General features: G+C 44.8%; 1 protein-coding gene across 1 annotated transcript in view; it reads left to right on the top strand.

Annotated features, from left to right (window-relative positions):
• LOC115140381 (serine/threonine-protein kinase MRCK alpha-like) overlaps window positions 1-22,048 on the top strand; it is a 125,751-nt gene that overhangs the window by 90,079 nt on the left and 13,624 nt on the right. The window contains exons 23-39 of the mRNA XM_065026231.1: window positions 39-115; window positions 368-415; window positions 5,310-5,348; window positions 8,779-8,889; window positions 8,988-9,065; window positions 9,459-9,564; window positions 9,946-10,082; window positions 10,413-10,552; window positions 10,679-10,760; window positions 10,943-11,162; window positions 11,391-11,453; window positions 12,186-12,439; window positions 14,283-14,622; window positions 17,147-17,244; window positions 17,344-17,428; window positions 17,595-17,718; window positions 20,813-20,930. Of these exons, the coding sequence (XP_064882303.1) occupies window positions 39-115; window positions 368-415; window positions 5,310-5,348; window positions 8,779-8,889; window positions 8,988-9,065; window positions 9,459-9,564; window positions 9,946-10,082; window positions 10,413-10,552; window positions 10,679-10,760; window positions 10,943-11,162; window positions 11,391-11,453; window positions 12,186-12,439; window positions 14,283-14,622; window positions 17,147-17,244; window positions 17,344-17,428; window positions 17,595-17,718; window positions 20,813-20,930 (2,120 nt within the window). The remainder of the gene's footprint in view (window positions 1-38; window positions 116-367; window positions 416-5,309; window positions 5,349-8,778; window positions 8,890-8,987; window positions 9,066-9,458; window positions 9,565-9,945; window positions 10,083-10,412; window positions 10,553-10,678; window positions 10,761-10,942; window positions 11,163-11,390; window positions 11,454-12,185; window positions 12,440-14,282; window positions 14,623-17,146; window positions 17,245-17,343; window positions 17,429-17,594; window positions 17,719-20,812; window positions 20,931-22,048) is intronic.

Genomic DNA, 22,048 nt, shown 5'->3' with positions numbered 1-22,048 from the left:
ACCGTACAGCATGCTGATGTGATGGTTGTCTTCTGTAGGTGTGAAACACCAGGACTCCCAGAACTCTTTCTTGGCCTTCCTCAACGCCCCCACCTCAGCCCTGGACCAGTTCGATGTAAGTAACCTAAATAATTTGTTCTGAATTCCATTGTCTCTGATTCATTTAAATATTAGATTCATTCTTTAATCAACCTTTATTTTTATTTAAAGAATTGTGAGTGGCTGTTCCTTCCTTCACTTAAAAGGCAACATTGATTTTGTTCAGAACATTCATTTTCTTTTATTGATTTAGTTTCTTTCATTTGTATGAATATGTCACATCTTGTTTTTATTTGGTTCTCCATGCTTCCATGTTCTGCTATATCAGGACTCTTTCTCCTCATCCTCATCCTCTTTAATTGAGTTTTGGGAAGACGTAAGTTTCTGTTGGGCAGTGGGCAACTTAACGTGTGTGTGTGTGTGGAGCCTTAGACTGTAGATAGACTATAAGCTAACTAGCTGCCTCGTAAAGAGTGGTGATGTCATTTGATCCAGTGTTTGTGTGAGTTCGTGACCCCTCTGTGTCCATTTGTGTGCGTGTCTGTGAGCATCGTTTGAGAAGGTGTGCAGGTGCACACTTCAGGAAAAGGCTGGATAATTGTGACATAGCCATTGAGTGAGGGTTTGGGCTCCTTGGCTTTTAGCGCAGACTTCAAGTGGAACTGACACCATGTCATATATGAAACAAACAGATATCCTGTTATGTATCATATTAATATCAGTCAAAAAGATCAAATTCCCAGTTTATGCTACAAAACCAACTTTATAAGAGGTTTTAAAAGTAGGTTATATTTGACTCAACATTCCATGACGTAGAGTTTGGAGAGTAAGGCATAGTTGGGAGAATATATGGATACAGTTTAATGCATGATCAATGTACTGTAATTCAATCCATTTCTTGGTAGTCCAACATATTGCTATCAGGTTGTAAATCTCAGCTGGCCTGGTACATTGTTTGCTGCCTCCAGCCATTCGGGATTCAGTTTTAATGACTCAGTATTTTGAACAAAAACGGACGGGTGTAACCAAGGCTGAGAAGGTTAATACAATGAAACTAACAAGGGCAATGATCACAAGTCAGTCATAACGTGGCTCATAGGCTAGCTTATCTATTTATGTAGCAATTTATTTAGCACGCTTAAAACATGCAGTCTTAACGTTAGCTAGCTTCTGGGAGGATGACGTGTCATTGGGTGAGTGACCGACTTTTCCCCTCATATCTTTGTCTCTGGCTACAGCTAGAGTTCTAGGTGTCATTTGGTTAGCTAGTAAGAAATGTGAATCACTTTGCTAGCTAGCTATTCTGAGCTTGAATGATTGTTTGTTATCCACAGTTAGCATATATCTTAGTTGTCAATCAAATGTATTCGATCAAATGGGCAGGGAAGCAGGCAAGTTCCCATTCAATTATAACTAGTGGGTTGGGACTAGTATGCATTGGCAGGCAAGCTGCAGAAGGGCGAGCCAGCTACTCTTTCCCCATCGTTTATCAGTGCAATTTTGGTGGAAAAGTTAGAGGGTTTATCTACTATTCCCTCATTAGATTTGAGCTCATCTCGTTCTGGCTAACATTAGTTGTTGATCTTGTTGTTGTTGATGTGCATAGGCAACTGAGGGAGAGCTAGCCAACCTTTTCATGGTTGTTTGACTGTAAAGTTCCCAAATGTAACAGAACTCCTGTGGTATTTATATAATTGCAGAAATCCATTCAGTTGTATTTTGTTGCTTTTGGCAAATGCTGCCTAAAGATGTAATGGCATGCTGTTACTACAGCATTTAAACACACAGTCAAAGTGAATGATGGCAGGCCCTTGTGACAAATGACTTATTTGCATATAGGCCTACTGTAGCTCTGATTGGCTATTGCGCACCGGTCTGTGTAGACTCCGGTCCTGGACAAGACCGATGTTTGTTAGGTTTTATTTACTGCAGTGTCTATTGATTGTCAAAAAGCACAGCTGCTTTCCCCCTCTATATTGCTATAGAATTTTCACAAATACCTTACTCTGTCGTTCCCAAACATTCTATGAAGGTATGAACACTTAGATATGGTAATTTACAAGTTGTTGCATGTCAGAGAAAACAGAAACGAACATTTTAATTAAATTATTCATACCCCTTGACTTATTCCACAATGTATTGAAAATTAAATACAGAAATGTTTTATTTACATAAGTATTCACACTCTTGAGTCCATACTTTGTAGAAGTGATTACAACTGTGAGTCTTTATGGTTAAGTCTCTGAGAGCTTTGCAAACCTGGATTGTATGTATTTGCACATGTATTATTTGGTTTATTCTTCAAGCTCTGTTTGTTGATCATTGCTAGACAGCCATTTTCAAGTCTTGCCTTACAGTTTTGACTTAAATCTTGAAAATCTAACTCAGCCACTCAGCAACATTCAATGTATTCTTGGTAAGCAACTCCAGTGTATATCTGGCCTTGTGTTTTAGGTTATTGTCCAGCTGAAAGGTGAATTTGCCTTTCAGTGTCTGGTGGAAAGCAGACTGAAACAGGTTTTCTCTAGGATTTTGCCTCTGCTTATAGCTGTTTTCCATTTCTATATATCCACCCCAAAAAAGATCTTGCCAATGGCAGGCATAGCCATAGAATGATGCAGCCACCACCAGCTTGTAAACATGAAGAGTGATACTCAGTGATGAGTTGTCGGATTTGTCCCAGACATAACATTTCGTATTCAGGACAAGAAGTTAATTTCTTTACCACATTTGTTATTCAGTATTACTTCAGTGCCTTGTTGCAAACAGGATGCATGTTTTGGAATATTTTTTATTTTGTACAGGCTAGTATTATGGAGTAACTACAACATTGTTCATCCGTCTTTAGTTTTCTCATATCACAACCATTAAACTGTATCCGTTTTAAAATCACCATTGGCCTCATGTTAAAATCCCTGAGTGTGTTGATACACCATCCAAAGCCTAATTAATTAACTTCACCATGCTCAAAGGGATATTCAGCGTCTGCTTTTTTGTATTTTTATGTCTACCTTCTTTGCAAGGCATTGCAGGCTTTGTGGTTGAATCTGTGCTTGAAATTCACTATTCGATTGAGGGACCTTCGAGATAATTGTACTGTATGTGTGGGGTACAGAGATGAAGTCGTTCAAAACGCATGTTTAACATTATTAGGGTTGCACATTTTGGGGAATATAGGTGGAAACTTTCCGTGGGAATTAACGGAAATATATGCAAATGACATGTTTTGCATTGGATATATTTACCATATCATATGGAGACAGAAACATAAACCTTTTACCTCATCAAATACAACAGGTGTAGACCTTAGTGAAATGCTTACTTACAAGCCCTTAACCAACAATACCAAGAAGAAAAGTAAGATATAAGAAAAACAAATAATTAAAGCGCAGCAGTAAATAACAATAGCAGGGTTATACACAAGGGGTACCGGTACAATGTGTGGGGTCAGTGGGGGGGGGGTACAAATAGTCTGGGTAGCCATTTGATTAGCTGTTCAGGAGTCTTGTGGCTTGGGGGTAGAAGCTGTTTAGAAGTCTCTTGGACCTAGACTTGGTGCTCCGGTACTGATTGCCGTGCGGTAGCAGAGAGAACAGTCTATGACTAGGGTGGCTGGAGTCTTTGACCATTTTTAGGGCCTCCCTTTGACACCGCCTGGTATAGAGGTCCTGGATGGCAGTAAGCTTGGCCCCGGTGATGTACTGGGCCGTACGCACTACCCTCTGTAGTGCCTTGCGGTCGGAGGCCGAGTAGTTGCCATACCAGGCAGCGATGCAACCCGTCAGGATGCTCTCGACGGTGCAGCTGAGGACCCATGCCACATCTTTTCAGTCTCCTGTGTGGGAATAGGTTTTGTCGTGCCCCCTTCACGACTGTTAGTGTGCTTGGACCATGTTAGTTTGTTGGTGATGTGGATGCCAAGGAACTTGAAGCTCTCAACCTGCTCCACTACAGCTCCGTTGATGAGAATGGGGGCGAGTGTAAACTGAGTGTAAAACATGGTCATTGTGGATGTTCAATTATATTCCTCTTACTATAAAATAATGGCATGGTACTTATACGCATATCTTATCAGTTAAATGAACAAGCCAATAGCCTATGGCATGGAACATAGCCAGATAACATACAGTAGGCCAACTCATTCTGTTCTAGTGAAATACATTTTCTTCATATCATAATGTTTCTTTAGACCTGACTGAAATAAATAATGGATTTATTATGATGGTGTTTATTCAACTGATTTATTATACTTTTTTTTTACATGTAGATGTTCCAAAGGCATATCAGCGGCTTGTACTCCGCTTGCTTGGAGGCCTGGAGATACTAAACATGTTTATGATAATTAACTGTCAATTACCGTGACACCGCCTGCCTTTTGCATAACCGCCACAGCCCTAATTGTGTGTACATTTTGAATTCAAGCTATAACTCAACAAAATGTGTAAAAAGTAATGGGGTGTGAATACTTTCTGAAGGAAATGTATATGAACAGCTTTTAATAAGATTTCATGTTGCTAAAACGCTGTCAATTCGACTTTAAAATAATTTTGTAGACTGAGGATTCCTTGTATTGTATTTATTAAGGATCCCCATTAGTTCCTGCTAAGACTGCAGCTACTCTTCCTGGGGTCCAGCAGAAATGATGGCAGTAATATAGTTTCTAATACAAACATTTTTTCTCATTAAAATACATTTTACAACAGATTTCACAATTCATTAAATGTCTTCTACTCTTCTACAACACACATTCCAGGTGTACATGTGTATAGTGTGTTTGTACCTTTGTGTGACTCTTCACAGTCCTCGCTGTTCCATAAGGTGTATTTTTCTTTGTATTTTTTTTTACATCTGATTCTACTGCTTGGGTCAGTTACTTGATGTTACTACTTGAGTTCCATGTAGACATTCACTCTACGGACATTCTTTAAAGTCATCCATGGCTACTTGACTTTGAGTCCAGACACTACAGAACATACCTCTGTTTAATACCCTGTTGTGAGCTTCCCTTTCACACGGTAGTACCATCACGAGTTCCCAGATTAGACCTAGAGTCTACGTCCCAAAACAGCACCCTATTCCCCACAGTGCACTGGGGCTCTGGTGAAAAAATGTGCACTATGTAGGCAGAGATTTCCCTACCCAGTCCTTCAGTGCAATGTGGACATCTTCAACAAATAGATAGGACACAAAAAAGGAATGGTAGCCTATTTAATGTTTACATCTCTCCATTTCTCCATCCCTCTCTCTGTCCCTCTCTCCCCCCACTGAAGCGCTCTCCATCAGTTGGGCCAACTAGCAAAGGCAGACGTGTAAGCTAAGCAGCAGCTCTGTGCTTGTTATTTTGTCTGTGCCCAATCATCCTCTGAATCATCCTCTGAATCTCAATCCGGTCTTTTGCATGAATGGGAATACATTGTCTGTGTTGTGTTGATTGTGTGCTTGGGGAAAAAGCAACCTTGGACTTTCAAATAAGTTATATCAAATGCTTCCTTGTAAAGGAGCCTGTTACTGCAATGGCCTGCACTGTAGGCCTCCAATTAGCTACACTAGCCTAGCCTATATGTTGTTGTCCTCCAAGATTTCCCCAAACCAAAAGCATGGTGTATGGTGGTGCTGTTCTCTCTCGTGGTACGGTCAGCATGGTCAATGGGTTATGTGTAGCGCCCCTGTCATGTGCATGGTTCATGGGTTTGTGGTCCAACCTCTAGGCTTCCTAATCACCAATGGGATGGTCAGTCCTATATCTACTATGACCACAATCCCCATTTACCTTTTTAATACTCTGCATCTACCTGGTTCAATGGATTTCTTGCTTTTCCCTCTAAGCATGGATGGTGCTTTTTGGTCCCTCTTGGTTTCCTTACTTTCTACCAGCTCCCAAACACCATGGCTGCATTCCAAACACTTAACAGACACACCCTCTCCCCTCAGCCCTCAAATTAAGTGGACACTTCTGATTACGTATCATGACGTCTGATGAGTTTACAGGGAGGAAGGAATTCATTTTAAATGGACCACCCTTGCCCGGAAATTCATCACTCGTTCGTCCCCCGACGGTAGCTTGTGGGTGCTTTATATGCGCTACAGTCAATTGAGTGCATGTCTACTTATATTAAATATGTAATTATTAATTATTAATATACACCAACTGTACGATAGTTATCAAGTTAATTAGCTAACTAACGTTAGCCTGCCTAGCTGGAACAGAAGGAAAATGTTTTATTTCTACCATTTCCAAAAGATAACCAAACAAAAACATCATTACTTTTACGAGGAGTGTTTGTGCACAATTTCTAACTTTGTTTTTACTTACACTTGTATGTTGAATCCATATTGACGTTGGGGTTTTATGTTTGGGCTTTTCTTAGCGGATGTACAATCGTCTCAAATTGAATTATGGGGCCCCGAAGTGAACATAATTGTACACTTGCAAACTAGAGGTCGACCGATTTATGATTTTTCAATGCCGATACCGATTATTGGAGGACCATAAAAGCCGATACCGATTAATCGGCCGATTTTTTTTATTTATTTATTTATTTGTAATAATGACAATTACAACAATACTGAATTAACACTTATTTTAACTTAATATAATACATCAATAAAATTTTCATTTTGGTTTAAATAATGCAAAAAACTAAGTGTTGGAGAAGAAAGTAAAAGTGCAATATGTTCCTTGTAAAATATGTGAAAATAAAAGAGAGCCGCACACTCTTGGAGCTCAGATGCAAAAATGTAATACCAACGTTTCGACAGCCAAGCTGTCTTCATCAGGGTATAATCACAAACACTGCGGGATGACTCGTTTATATAGTGTCAAAAGACACAGGTGTCTGTAATCATGGCCAGGAGTGGCCTAGTATCATTGGTTAATAATCAAATATTAAAATGTCATACAAAGAACAGCATACAAACAAATGGATAGCATACGATCATAGATTAATTTGACTATACAAGTTTACAAACAATTACAATGGCAAAGTCACAATAATCACAAGAATGGCTTCAGATCAAAGTCTACGTTGAGACCGAAGGGCGCAAGGGTCTTTAAATTAAAGATCCAGGCAGCCTCTCATTTTAACAATAAATTATCAAGGTCACCCCCTCTCCTAGGGAGGGTGACATGTTTGATGCCAATATAACGCAGAGACGAAATCGAGTGGCCTGCCTCCAAGAAGTGGGCCGCAACTGGATAAGTAAAGTTTTTACACCTAATGGTGCTACGATGCTCTGAGATACGTACTTTTAATTCGCTCTTTGTTTTACCTACATAATTTTTACCACAAGGACAAGTTATAAGATAAATAACTGCACATAATAACACCTTTTATTGGGATCGATTTCCCTGTTTGTGGGTGTTTGAAGGATCTACATTTATAAGTGCCATTGCATTGAGCACAGCCATTACACTTGTAATTTCCATCCAGTAGGGGCGCAAATAGACATTGTTCAGGAATATCTTGGGGTGGTAAATCAGAGTTTACCAATTGGTCTCTGAGATTTCTGCCCCGCGAGAATACGACCAAGGGAAGGTCCGAAAACACATTACCGAGACTATCCATGTAAAATATGTGCCATGTAAGAAAGCTAACGTTTCAGTTCCTTGCTCAGAACATGAGAACATATGAAAGCTGGTGGTTCCTTTTAACATGAGTCTTCAATATTCCCAGGTAAGAAGTTTTAGGTTGTAGTTATTATAGGAATTATAGGACTATTTACCTCTATACCATTTGTATTTCATTAACCTTTGACTATTGGATGTTCTTATAGGCACTTTAGTATTGCCAGTGTAACAGTATAGCTTCCGTCCCTCTCCTCGCTCCTCCCTGGGCTCAAACCAGCAACACATCGACAATTAGCGCGCGCTAACTAGCTAGCCATTTCACTTAGGTTACACGAGCCTCATCTCTGGAGTTGATAGGCTTGAAGTCATAAACAGCGCAATGCTTGACGCACAACGAAGAGCTGCTGGCAAAACGCACGAAAGTGCTGTTTGAATGAATGTTTACGCGCCTGCTTTTGCCTACCACCGCTCAGTCAGATACTTGTATGCTCAGTCAGATTATATGCAACACAGGACACGCTAGATAATATCTAGTAATATCAACCATGTGTAGTTAACTAGTGATTATGATTGATTGTTTTTTATAAGATAAGTTTAATGCTAGCTCGCAACTTACCTTGGCTTACTGCATTCGCGTAACTCCTTGTGGAGTGCAACGAGAGAGGCAGGTCGTTATTGCGTTGGACTAGTAAGATTGGAACCCCCGAGCTGACAAGGTGAAAATCTTTCGTTCTGCCCATGAACAAGGCAGTTAACCCACTGTTCCTAGGCCGTCATTGAAAAGAAGAATGTGTACTTAACTGACTTGCCTAGATAAATAAATATTAAATAAAGGTGTAAAAAAAAAAAAAGCCAAATCGGCGTCCAAAAATACCGATTTCCCATTGTTATGAAAACTTGAAATCGGCCCTAATTAATCGTCCATTCCGATTATTTGGTCGACCTCTATTGCAAACTCCATTAGAAAACGAGGGCTGAGTGGCTTACGTTGCAAACTTCCCTTGCTTGGCTAACCATTTCGACCGACGATAAATATGGTCGTGGGGATTTCCCCCAAGGGCTTAAAGCGAGAGGGTAAGTGAAGGAGGGTGTGTCTGAGTTTGAAACGCAGCCCATGTCTTCCATATCCTGTAACTCCTTTTATTCTTTCTTTCTACCTCTCTTTTCTCCAGGTGGACTCTGTGGATAACTTCACTCCCTCCAACACCCCATCCAGGGACGAGGACTCCAAAAAGTCTCGCTCACGGTCGCCCTCCATGGCCAGCGACGTAGAGCCCATTGAGGTGAACGCTGACCTCTGAATTTTGACCACTACACTGGTTTATAGCGTAGGTATATATTTCGCTGTACTCAAATCTCTCTCTCTTCTCCCACACTCTAGTTGATAGACCCACGAACAGTCCAGACCCCCACCATGCGACCAGGAGGCTATGGTAGTATCGGCCGCTCATCACCCAAGGTAAGACCTGACATCCTCCTTGTTCTACTGTTTTAACCACAGTCAATACTTTGTAATGTCAATCCCATGGACCTGACAAAGACCAAGCTAAGATTAATATGCTTACCGTTTCTGTACTTAAATAAAATGTCCCTTTAATGTGTGTGCGTGCGTGTGCGTGCGTGCGTGTGTGTGTGTGTGTGTGTGTGTGTGTGTGTGTGTGTGTGTGCGTGCGTGTGTGTGCGCGTGCGTGTGTGCGCGCGTGTGTGTGTGCGCGCGTGCGCGTGTGCGCGCGTGTGTGTGTGCGTGCGTGTGTGTGTGTGCGTGTGTGTGTGTGTGTGCGTGCGCACAACCTTTCTGTATTTGTCCTGTGTTTTGACCAGCCGTCTGTTCTCCTCTGTTTGTCACCTGCAGCCCAAAGCCCACCAGTTTGTGGTGAAGTCCTTCAGTGCTCCCACCAAGTGTAACCAGTGCACCTCTCTGATGGTGGGACTCATTCGCCAGGGCTGCACCTGTGAAGGTAGAACAGGGGAGAAGGGGAGTGATAAACGTGGGGAGGAGGAGAAGAGAGGGAGGAAGACAGATGGGAGAATGAGGAGAGAGGGGGATAAAGGGAGGAAGACAGATGAGAGAATGAGGAGAGGGGGGGATAAAGGGAGGAAGACAGATGGGAGAATGAGGAGAGAGGGGGATAAAGGGAGGAAGACAGATGGGAGAATGAGGAGAGAGGGGGATAAAGGGAGGAAGACTGGGATTTGAGAAAAGGGAGTGAAGGAAAAGCTAGGATGGAAGCAGGAAGAGTGAAGTGGGACTAGACCGAGGTGGCAGTACATTCTCTTTTAATGCTTGATGTGGCTATACATGGATAAAACCCCTCCTTCTCTCCTGTCTGGTCCTGTAGTGTGTAACTTCTCGTGCCACGTGACGTGTGCTGACAAGGCTCCAGCGGTGTGCCCCGTGCCACACGACCAGACCAGGGGGCCGCTGGGCATCGACCCTCAGAGGGGCATTGGCACCGCCTACGAAGGACACGTCAGAGTACGTAAGACACAGAAGATTGTATTTGTTTATGCACTCGTTCAAAAACTTTTGGTTGAAATTTCCTGCTGGAGTAGCTCCCTACATGTGAATTAAAGTGGACCTTTAAAAACGTCTATCTTACCTTGTATGTATAGCCTCTCTATCAGGGGCTGACCTGTGTGTGTTTGTGAGGTTTGCCTGTTAACGGTGTGTGTGTGTATAATAAAATATGTCTGTCTGTAGTACTGGGATGGGAAAAAACCCTGCGCAACCAATAGCTCCCCAAAAAAAGGGTCTGGGTCTATGTGGGAGACTAAAGTGTTTGTCTGTCCCTGTGTGTGTTCCCAGGTGCCCAAGCCCACAGGGGTGAAGAAGGGTTGGCAGCGGGCGGTGGCCGTGGTGTGTGATTTCAAGCTCTTCCTGTACGAGCTGGGAGAGGGCAAGACCACAACGCCCAGTGTGGTCGTCAGTCAGGTCATAGACATGAGGTAAGGACTACAACCTGAGCGCTGTCTGAACTACAACTCCCATTGATGGGAGAGAGATGGCTGCTTATTAGTATTACCTATGGGTTTAGTTCTTTAGTTCACTCTCTCTCCTTTTTTGTTTTCCAGGGATGAGGAGTTTTCAGTCAGCTCTGTTCTGGCGTCGGACGTCATTCATGCCAGTCGCAAGGACATCCCATGTATATTCAGGGTTAGCCTTTTATTCATGAATACATACATGTATACATTCATACTTTTACTCAGTGATTACTCCCCCACCTTGTTCCACAGTCTTCAGATTTCTCACATTTTAACAATACGTCTGCTTTTGTTTGGGAGGCCGTTCTGAAAGCTGTCTCCTCTCTTAGTACCTCTGACCTCTTACCCCTCCAGGTGACGGCATCCCAGCTCTCCCCCTCCTCCAGTCATAAGCCTTCCATCCTGATCCTGGCCGACAGCGACCACGAGAGGAACAAGTGGGTGGGACTTCTCAACGAGCTGCAGCGCATCCTCAAGAAGAACAAGCTGAAGGAGCGCTTTGTCTACGTGCCCAAAGAGGCCTACGACAGCACGCTGCCGCTCATCAAGACCACGCAGTCCGCCGCTATTATAGGTTGGTGGAGGACGCACACACAGCCTCTTTATTTTGGCCATGTAGTACTGAAGTCAATATATGGACATGAACAAAACTCTATCTGACTAGTTTGTAGTGTAGAGCCATTACATGTTGAGCTGCAGTCTCCCTCTGTCTTTACCATGGTCCTAATGACTGCAGTACAGATGCACCTTTGGCCACGCAGTAGACTCTGAATCAAATGTCCTCTTGTTGTTTTCTCTTCAGATCACGAGCGTGTTGCCCTGGGCAATGAGGAAGGCCTTTATGTCATCCATGTCACCAAAGATGGTAAGACTTAGGACCCACCTGGAGACGGTGAGACTTTAGGACCCACCTGGAGATGGTGAGACTTTAGGACCCACCTGGAGATGGGGAGACTTTAGGACCCAGCTGGAGATGGGGAAACTTTAGGACCCACCTGGAGATGGGGAGACTTTAGGACCCACCTGGAGATGGGGAGACTTTAGGACCCATAGGACCCACCTGGAGATGGGGAGACTTTAGGACCCACCTGGAGATGGGGAGACTTTAGGACCCACCTGGAGATGGGGAGACTTTAGTACCCACCTGGAGATGGGGAGACTTTAGGACCCACCTGGAGAGGGTGATTCACTTCACCCATTATGCAGTTGAATTCTCACCACGTTAGCTATCACAGTGGAGAAGTTTTTGACCACTCTCTCTGCCTGCTCTCTCCCTCTCCTCTCCCCCCTCCTCTTTCCCCTTCTCTCCCCCTGACTGTCTCCCTCTCCTCTCCCCCCTCTTTCCCCTTCTCTCCCCCTTCCTGACTGTCTCCCTCTCCTCTCCACCCTCCTCTTTTCCCCTTCTCTCCCCCTTCCTTTTTCCCCTTCTCTCCCCCTTCCTGACTGTCTCCCTCCTCTCTCCTCTCCACCTTCTCTCCCCCTCTTTTCCCCTTCCTGACTGTCTCCCTCCCCTCCCCCTCCTTTTTCCCCGTCCTCTTTCACTTCCTCTTCTCCTTCTCTCTTCTCTCCCCTCCTCTGACCTCTCCTGACCTAACAGAGATCATCCGTGTTGGGGACAATAAGAAGGTCCATCACATTGACCTGGTCCCCCAGGAGCAGCTCCTAGCGGTCATCTCCGGCCGTAACCGCCACGTCCGTCTCTTCCCCATGGCCGCGCTGGACGGACGGGAGATGGACTCCTACAAGCTGGCCGAGACCAAGGGCTGCACGGCGCTGGTGTCCGGCTCCGTCAGAAACAACTCCTTCACCTGTCTGTGTGTGGCCATGAAGAGACAGGTCATCTGTTACGAGGTGGGTGGTGTGTGCAGGAAGGATGGGGTTGGTGGGACGTTTACAAACAACTCCTTCACCTGTCTGTGTGGCCATGAAGAGACAGGTCATCTGTTACGAGGTGGGTGGTGTGCAGGAAGGATGGGGTTGGTGGGACGTTTACAAACAACTCCTTCACCTGTCTGTGTGTGGCCATGAAGAGACAGGTCATCTGTTACGAGGTGGGTGGTGTGTGCAGGAAGGATGGGGTTGGTGGGACTTTTACAAACAACTCCTTCACCTGTCTGTGTGTGGCCATGAAGAGACAGGTCATCTGTTACGAGGTGGGTGGTGTGTGCAGGAAGGATGGGGTTGGTGGGACGTTTACAAACAACTCCTTCACCTGTCTGTGTGGCCATGAAGAGACAGGTCATCTGTTACGAGGTGGGTGGTGTGTGCAGGAAGGATGGGGTTGGTGGGACGTTTACAAACAACTCCTTCACCTGTCTGTGTGTGGCCATGAAGAGACAGGTCATCTGTTACGAGGTGGGTGGTGTGTGCAGGAAGGATGGGGTTGGTGGGACTTTTACAAACAACTCCTTCACCTGTCTGTGTGTGGCCATGAAGAGACAGGTCATCTGTTACGAGGTGGGTGGTGTGTGCAGGAAGGATGGGGTTGGTGGGACGTTTACAAACAACTCCTTCACCTGTCTGTGTGTGGCCATGAAGAGACAGGTCATCTGTTACGAGGTGGGTGGTGTGTGCAGGAAGGATGGGGTTGGTGGGACTTTTACAAACAACTCCTTCACCTGTCTGTGTGTGGCCATGAAGAGACAGGTCATCTGTTACGAGGTGGGTGGTGTGTGCAGGAAGGATGGGGTTGGTGGGACGTTTACAAACAACTCCTTCACCTGTCTGTGTGTGGCCATGAAGAGACAGGTCATCTGTTACGAGGTGGGTGGTGTGTGCAGGAAGGATGGGGTTGGTGGGACGTTTACAAACAACTCCTTCACCTGTCTGTGTGTGGCCATGAAGAGACATGTCATCTGTTACGAGGTGGGTGGTGTGTGCAGGAAGGATGGGGTTGGTGGGACGTTTACAAACAACTCCTTCACCTGTCTGTGTGTGGCCATGAAGAGACAGGTCATCTGTTACGAGGTGGGTGGTGTGTGCAGGAAGGATGGGGTTGGTGGGACGTTTACAAACAACTCCTTCACCTGTCTGTGTGTGGCCATGAAGAGACAGGTCATCTGTTACGAGGTGGGTGGTGTGTGCAGGAAGGATGGGGTTGGTGGGACGTTTACAAACAACTCCTTCACCTGTCTGTGTGTGGCCATGAAGAGACAGGTCATCTGTTACGAGGTGGGTGGTGTGTGCAGGAAGGATGGGGTTGGTGGGACTTTTACAAACAACTCCTTCACCTGTCTGTGTGTGGCCATGAAGAGACAGGTCATCTGTTACGAGGTGGGTGGTGTGTGCAGGAAGGATGGGGTTGGTGGGACGTTTACAAACAACTCCTTCACCTGTCTGTGTGTGGCCATGAAGAGACAGGTCATCTGTTACGAGGTGGGTGGTGTGTGCAGGAAGGATGGGGTTGGTGGGACGTTTACAAACAACTCCTTCGCCTGTCTGTGTGTGGCCATGAAGAGACAGGTCATCTGTTACGAGGTGGGTGGTGTGTGCAGGAAGGATGGGGTTGGTGGGACTTTTACAAGCCGTTTTACTCTTTCGTGTGTTACAAATGATGTAATATAACTTTGCTCATAAAATATATTTTAAACCAATATATAGGCTCTATTTATGGCATTATGAAGGGTCGATTAAGCCTAAAAATATTAAAGAATTAACTCCCAAAATAACAACATGATGGTTCTATGTCTCCCAGGTGAACAAGAGCAAGGCACGTCACCGCCGACTGCAGGAGCTCCAAACCCCAGGTCCCGTCCAGTGGATGGGTCTCCTGAGCGAACGGCTGTGTGTGGGCTACCAGGCTGGCTTCACGCGCTACAGCATCCACGGGGACTGTGCCCCGGTCACCCTGTTGCACCCTGAGGACCACACCCTAGCCTTCATATCCCAGCAGGCCCTGGACGCGCTTTGTGCCGTGGAGATCTCCTCCAAGGAACTACTGCTCTGCTTCTCAGCCATAGGGGTCTACGTGGACTCGCAGGGCCGCCGCTCGCGCCAGCAGGAGTTGATGTGGCCTGCCGTGCCCAACTCTGCCTGTGAGTTCTGAACCAGCACAACTGTGTTAAAGCCCAATTCTGCCACTTTTCAACCTCATTCACTATCCAGCACCATACTAGTGTCTTCATGTGTGAAACAGAGCGTTTTTCTGATCTGTGGTTAAAAAGAGAAGAAGAAAGGTCCTAAAAAATTGTTTCTCTGTGACATCACAGGGTACGATTAAAATATTTTTTTAAAACATTGATATTCAAAACCTGCAGTGAGTTTCTAGCTCAAGGGAAGCTATTGTCTTGCTCACCACGTCACCGCACATTTCATAGTGTTTTAAAAATCACTTTTTAAAATGTTTCAAATTTTTGATGATGTAATCGGGTAGAACTTTAACTATGTTGATACTGGGTTTGTGCTGGAGATAATCAACATGAGATTGAAAAGTGGTGGAGTTGCCCTTTAACCTTTTCATAAGCCAAGTGTTTTATATAAGGTTTTATTTCTCCATTGTTTACAAACAACAGGAACCAAATCAAACCATGCATATTGCCTCTGAATATGTTGAAAACTATGGTGTGGATGTGATGGACTGTCAGTCCTTGCTTCTAGAGTGTCTGTGAATTTGTGAGGGGTTACATTTCCCTAGCTCCATCCCAAAAGCACCCCGGGGTCTGCCGTTTTGCTGAAAAACCAATCCCAGAATGCACACTACCGTTCAAAAGTTTGGGGTCACTCAGAAATGAGAGCAGCACATTTTTTTGTCCCTTTAAAATAACGTCAAATTGATCAGAAATACAGTGTAGACATTGTTAACAATACAGGTGATTTTTAATGGAATATCTACATAGGCTTACAGAGGCCCATTATAAGCAACCATCACTCCTGTGTTCCAATGGCACATTGTGTTAGCTAATCCAAGTTTATAATTTTAAAAGGCTAATTGATTATTACAAAACTGAAAACTGTTGTGCTGATTAAAGAAGCAATAAAACTGGGCTTCTTTAGACTAGTTGAGTATCTGGAGCATCAGCATTTGTGGGTTCGATTACAGGCTCAAAATGGCCAGAAACAAAGACTTTTCTTCTGAAACTCATCAGTCTATTCTTGTTCTGAGAAATGAAGGCTATTCCATGCGAGAAATTGCCAAGCAACTGAAGATCTCGTACAATGCTGTGTACTACTCCCGTCATAGAACAGCGCAAACTGGCTCTAACCAGAATAGAAAGAGGAGTGGGAGGCCCCAGTGCACACCTGAGCAAGAGGACAAGTACATTAGTGTCTAGTTTGACAAAGGCGCCTCACAAGTCCTCAACTGGCAGCTTCATTAAATAGTACCCACAAAACACCAGTCTCAATGTCAACAGTGAAGAGGCGACTCCGAGATGCTGGCCTTCTAGGCAGAGTTACAAAGAAAAAGCCATATCTCAGACTGGCCAATAAAAGATTAAGATGGGCAAAAGAACACAGACACTGGACAGAGGAAGATTGGAAAAAAATGTTATGGACAGATGAATTTAAGTTTGAGGTGTTCAGATCACAAAGAAGAACATTGGTGAGACGCAGAACAAATGAGAAGATGCTGGAGGCGTGCGCGACTCCTTCTGTCAAGCATGGTGAAGGCAATGTGATGGTCTGGGGGTGCTTTGGTGGTGGCAAAGTGGGAGATTTCTACAGGGTAAAATAATTATTGAAGAAGGAAGGCTATCACTCCATTTTGCAACGCCGTGCCATACCCTGTGGACGGTGCTTAACGCCGTGCCATACCCTGTGGACGGTGCTTAACGCCGTGCCATACCCTGTGGACGGTGCTTAACGCCGTGCCATACCCTGTGGACGGTGCTTAACGCCGTGCCATACCCTGTGGACGGTGCTTAACGCCGTGCCATACCCTGTGGACGGTGTGCGTGCCATAACGCCGTGCCATACCCTGTGGACGGTGCTTAACGCCGTGCCATACCCTGTGGACGGTGCTTAACGCCGTGCCATACCCTGTGGACGGTGCTTAACGCCGTGCCATACCCTGTGGACGGTGCTTAACGCCGTGCCATACCCTGTGGACGGTGTTTAATTGGAGCCAATTTCCTCCTAAAAATAACCCAAAGCATGCAATAACTATTTAAGGAAGAAGCAGTCAGCTGGTATTCTGTCTGTAATGGAGTGGCCAGCACAGTCACCGGATCTCAACCCTATTGAGCTGTTGTGGGAGCAGCTTGACCGTATGGTACGTAAGAAGTGCCTATCGAGCCAATCCAACTTGTGGGAGGTGCTTCAGGAAGCATGGGGTGAAATCTCTTCAGATTACCTCAACAAATTGACAACTAGAATGACAAATGTCTGCAAGGCTGTAATTGCCGCAAATTGAGGATTCTTTGACGAAAGCAAAGTTTGAAGGACACAATTATTATTTTAATTAAAATAATTATGACCTTGTCAAAGTCTTTACTATATTTCCTATTCATTTTTCAACTCATTTCATGTATGTTTTCATGGAAAACGAGGATATTTCAAACTTTTGAACGGTAGTGTAGCTTTAAGCCTGAAGCTGACGTTGGCCTTCTTTCTCCTCACCAGGTTACAACGCCCCCTACCTGTCAGTGTACAGTGAGAATGCTGTGGATGTTTTTGATGTCAACACCATGGAGTGGATTCAGACCATACCATTGAAGAAGGTGAGAGTATAGGACTGCAGATGTAGCGGAGGGCCGTTAGTCGAATTGGTGTGTGTGCATGGTAGGTTTAACCTTTGACCCCGTTGTATCTTCCTGAAGGTGCGACCTCTGAACCCGGATGGATCCCTGAACCTCCTGGGTCTTGAGACTGTGAGGCTCATCTACTTCAGAAACAAGACTGCAGGTCAGTGACACACAGGAAATGCATCTAGACTGCAGGTCAGTTAGAATAAATCATTGAGATGTGTACCTCTCCTGAGTGTAATTCTCATTCTAATGGTCGTATTCCACAATAGGATTGTCGTGATTTTTTGTTGTTGATGACGTGGTCAATCTTGTTAATATTCCAGAGGGTGACGAGTTGGTGGTTCCTGAGACGTCAGACAACAGCAGGAAGCAGATGGTTCGCAGCATGAACAACAAGAGACACTTCTCCTTCAGAGTCCCTGAGGAGGAGAGGATGCAGCAGAGGAGGTACACTACATAGTACATACTACATAGTACACACTATGTACGGTGCATTCGGTAAGTATTCAGACATTTCAGACCCCTCAACTTTTTCCACATTTTGTTACGTTATAGCCTTATTCTAAACTGGATTAAATAAACATTTTTCCTCATCATTCTACACACAATACCCCAAAATGACAAAGCAAAAACAGGTTAGTAGAAACTGTGGCACGTTTACTAAAATCAAAAACAGAAATACCTTATTTACGTAAGTATTCAGACCCTTTTGATATGAGACTCAAAATTGAGCTCAGGTGCATCCTGTTTCCATTGATCATCCGTGAGATGTTTCTACAACTTGAATGGAGTCCACCTATGGTAAATTAAATTGATTGGACATGATTTGGAAAGGCACACACCTGCTTTATATAAGGTCCAACAGTTGGCAGTGTATGTCAGAGCAAAAAGCAAGCCATGAGGTCGAAGGAAATGTCCGTAGAGCCACAAGACGGGATTGTGTCAAGGCACTGATCTGCTTCCAGCCTATAGACAGAAAGCTCCTGCGCTCAGGTCTGTTCAACGCTGTCCCTCCAATCGGATTCCACGCTTCAAGATTGCTTCGATCATGAGGACTGGGATATGTTCCGCATTGCGGCGAACAACAACATTGATGAATACGCTGATTCGGTGAGCGGGTTTATTAGCTCGTACCCACAGCATCTATTAAAACATTCCCAAACCAGAATCCGTGGATTCATGGCAGCATTCGCGCAAAACTGAAAGCGCGAACCACTGCTTTTAATCAGGGCAAGGTGACCAGAAACATGACCGAATACAAACAGTGTAGTTATTCCCTCCGCAAGGCTATCAAACAAGCTATGCGTCACTATAGAGACAAAGTAGAGTCTCAATTCAACGACTCAGACACGAGAGGTATGTGACAGGGTCTACAGTCAATCATGGACTATTGAAGGAAAACCAGCCCCGTCGCAGACCAGGATATTCAATCAATCATTATCCCAGTGTGCTGTTCCCACATGCTTCAAGAGGGCCACCATTGCTCCTGTTCCCAAGAAAGCTAAGGTAACTGAGCTAAATGACTGCCGCCCCGTAGCACTCACTTCCGTCATCGTGAAGTGCTTTGAGAGACTAGTCAAGGACCATATCACCTCCACCCTACCTGACACCCTAGACCCACTGCAATTTGCTTACCGCCCCAATAGGTTCTCAACCTCAGGAGGCTGAAGAAATTCCACTTGTCACCAAAAGCACTCACAAACTTTTACAGATGCACATTCGAGAGCATCCTGTCGGGCTGTATCACTGCCTGGTACGGCACCTGCTCCGCCCATAACCGTGAGGCTCTCCAGAGGGTAGTGAGGTCTGCACGACGCATCACCGGGGGAAAAGTACCTGCCCTCCAGGACACCTACACCACCTGATGTCACAGGAAGGCCAAAAAGATCATCAAGGACAACAACCACCCGAGCCACTGCCTGTTCACATCGCTACCATCCAGAAGGCGAGGTCAGTACAGGTGCATCAAAGCAGGGACCGAGAGACGGATGTTTTTCAGTCTCAAGGCCATCAGACTGTTTAACAGCTATCACTAACATTGAGTGGCTGCTGCCAACATACTGACTCATCTCCAGCCACTTTAATAATGGAAAAATTGATGTAATACATGTATTACTAGCCACTTTAAACAATGCCACTTCACATAATGTTTACATACCCTACATTACTCATCTCATATGATATGTATATCCTGCACTCAATATCATCTACTGCATCTTGCCATCTTTATGTGATGTATCACTAGCCACTTTAAACTATGCCACTTTTATATGTTTACATACCCTACATTACTCATCTCATATGTATATACTGTACTTTATACCATCCACTGCATCTTGCCTATGCCGTTCTGTACCATCACTCATTCATATATTTTTGTTATGTACATATTCTTATTCATTCCTTTACACTTGTGTGTGTTTTAAGGTAATTGTTGTGAAATTGTTAGGTTAGATTTCTCGTTGGTTATTACTGCATTGTCGGAAGCACAAGTATTTCGCTACACTTCCATTAACATCTGCTAACCATGTGTATGTGACAAATATAATTTGATTTAAAGACTCGCAGACCATGAGAAACAAAGATGCTCTGGTCTGATGAAACCAAGATTGAACTCTTTGGCCTGAATGCAAAGCGTCACATCTGGAGGAAACCTGGCAACATCCCTACGGTGAAGCATGTTGGTGGCAGCATCATGCTGTGGGGATGTTTTTCAGTGACAGGGCCTGGAAGACTAGTCAGGATCGAGGGAAAGATTAACTTAGCAAAGTACAGAGAGATCCTTGATGAAAACCTGCTCCAGAGCGCTCAGGACCTCAGACTGGGGTGAAGGTTCACCTTCCAACAGGACAACGACCCTAAGCACACAGCCAAGACAATGCAGGAATGGCTTCGTGACAAGTCTCGGAATGTCCTTGAGTGGCCCAGCCAGAGCCTGAACCCGATCGAATATCTCTGGAGAGATCTGAAAATAGCTGTGCAGCAATGCTCCCCATCCAACATGACAGAGCTTGAGAGGATCTGCAGAGAGGAATGTGAGGAACTCTCCAAATACAGGTGTGAGCCATACCCAAGAAGACTCAAGGCTGTTATCGCTGCCAAGGGTTGTTCAACGAAGTTCTGAGTAAAGGATCTGAATACTTATGCAAATGTGATATTTCATTATTTATTTTTTGTGTCTTAAAAACCTGTTTTTGTTTTGTCATTATGGGGTATTGTGTGTAGATTGATGAGAGGGGGGAAAAACAATTTCATCCATTTTAGAATAAGACTGTAACATAACAGAATGTGGAAAAAGTCAATGGGTCTGAATATTTTCTGAATGCACTATAGTAAACACTACATAGTACACACTGCACACTACATAGAAGACACTACATAGTACACACTATAGATGCTTCTTATTCAGAGACCCAGAGAATGAGAGATGGCAGCAGAGGATGTACACTATTACACCCTACATAGTACACTATAGACGCTTCTCCTTCACTCTCCACAGGGGCATTCAGTCAGCTGATCTGTGTTTGTGTCCCTTATGTAGGGAGATGCTGAGAGACCCAGAGATGAGGAACAAGCTGATCTCCAACCCCACCAACTTCAACCACGTGGCCCACATGGGACCTGGAGACGGCATCCAGATTCTCAAAGACCTGCCCATGGTAAGAACCCCAACAGTCCATTTCAGTCTGCTTTAGTCTATACCAGATCCTCAGTAAAGACCTGCCCATGGTAAGAACCCCAACAGTCCATTTCAGTCTGCTTTAGTCTATACCAGATCCTCAGTAAAGACCTGCCCATGGTAAGAACCCCAACAGTCCATTTCAGTCTGCTTTAGTCTATACCAGATCCTCAGTAAAGACCTGCCCATGGTGAGAACCCCAACAGTCCATTTCAGTCTGCTTTAGTCTATACCAGATCCTCAGTAAAGACCTGCCCGTGGTAAGACAGACCACTACAGTCCATATCAGTCTGCTTTAGTCTATACCAGATCATCAGTAAAGACCTGCCCGTGGTAAGACAGACCACTACAGTCCATATCAGTCTGCTTTAGTCTATACCAGATCATCAGTAAAGACCTGCCCGTGGTAAGACAGACCACTACAGTCCATATCAGTCTGCCCGTGGTAAGACAGACCACTACAGTCCATATCAGTCTGCCTGTGGTAAGACAGACCACTACAGTCCATATCAGTCTGCCTGTGGTAAGACAGACCACTACAGTCCATATCAGTCTGCCTGTGGTAAGACAGACCACTACAGTCCATATCAGTCTGCCTGTGGTAAGACAGACCACTACAGTCCATATCAGTCTGCCCGTGGTAAGACAGACAACTACAGTCCATATCAGTCTGCCCGTGGTAAGACAGACAACTACAGTCCATATCAGTCTGCCCGTGGTAAGACAGACAACTACAGTCCATATCAGTCTGCCCGTGGTAAGACAGACAACTACAGTCCATATCAGTCTGCCGTGGTAAGACAGACAACTACAGTCCATATCAGTCTGCCTGTGGTAAGACAGACAACTACAGTCCATATCAGTCTGCCCGTGGTAAGACAGACAACTACAGTCCATATCAGTCTGCCTGTGGTAAGACAGACAACTACAGTCCATATCAGTCTGCCCGTGGTAAGACAGACAACTACAGTCCATATCAGTCTGCCCGTGGTAAGACAGACAACTACAGTCCATATCAGTCTGCCCGTGGTAAGACAGACAACTACAGTCCATATCAGTCTGCCCGTGGTAAGACAGACAACTACAGTCCATATCAGT

This window comes from Oncorhynchus nerka, linkage group LG13, assembly GCF_034236695.1.
Source record: "Oncorhynchus nerka isolate Pitt River linkage group LG13, Oner_Uvic_2.0, whole genome shotgun sequence".
In the NCBI taxonomy this organism is placed as follows: domain Eukaryota; kingdom Metazoa; phylum Chordata; class Actinopteri; order Salmoniformes; family Salmonidae; genus Oncorhynchus; species Oncorhynchus nerka.
The sequence above is the reverse complement of the archived record's forward strand: the minus strand, read 5'-3'. Positions and strand labels throughout refer to the sequence as shown.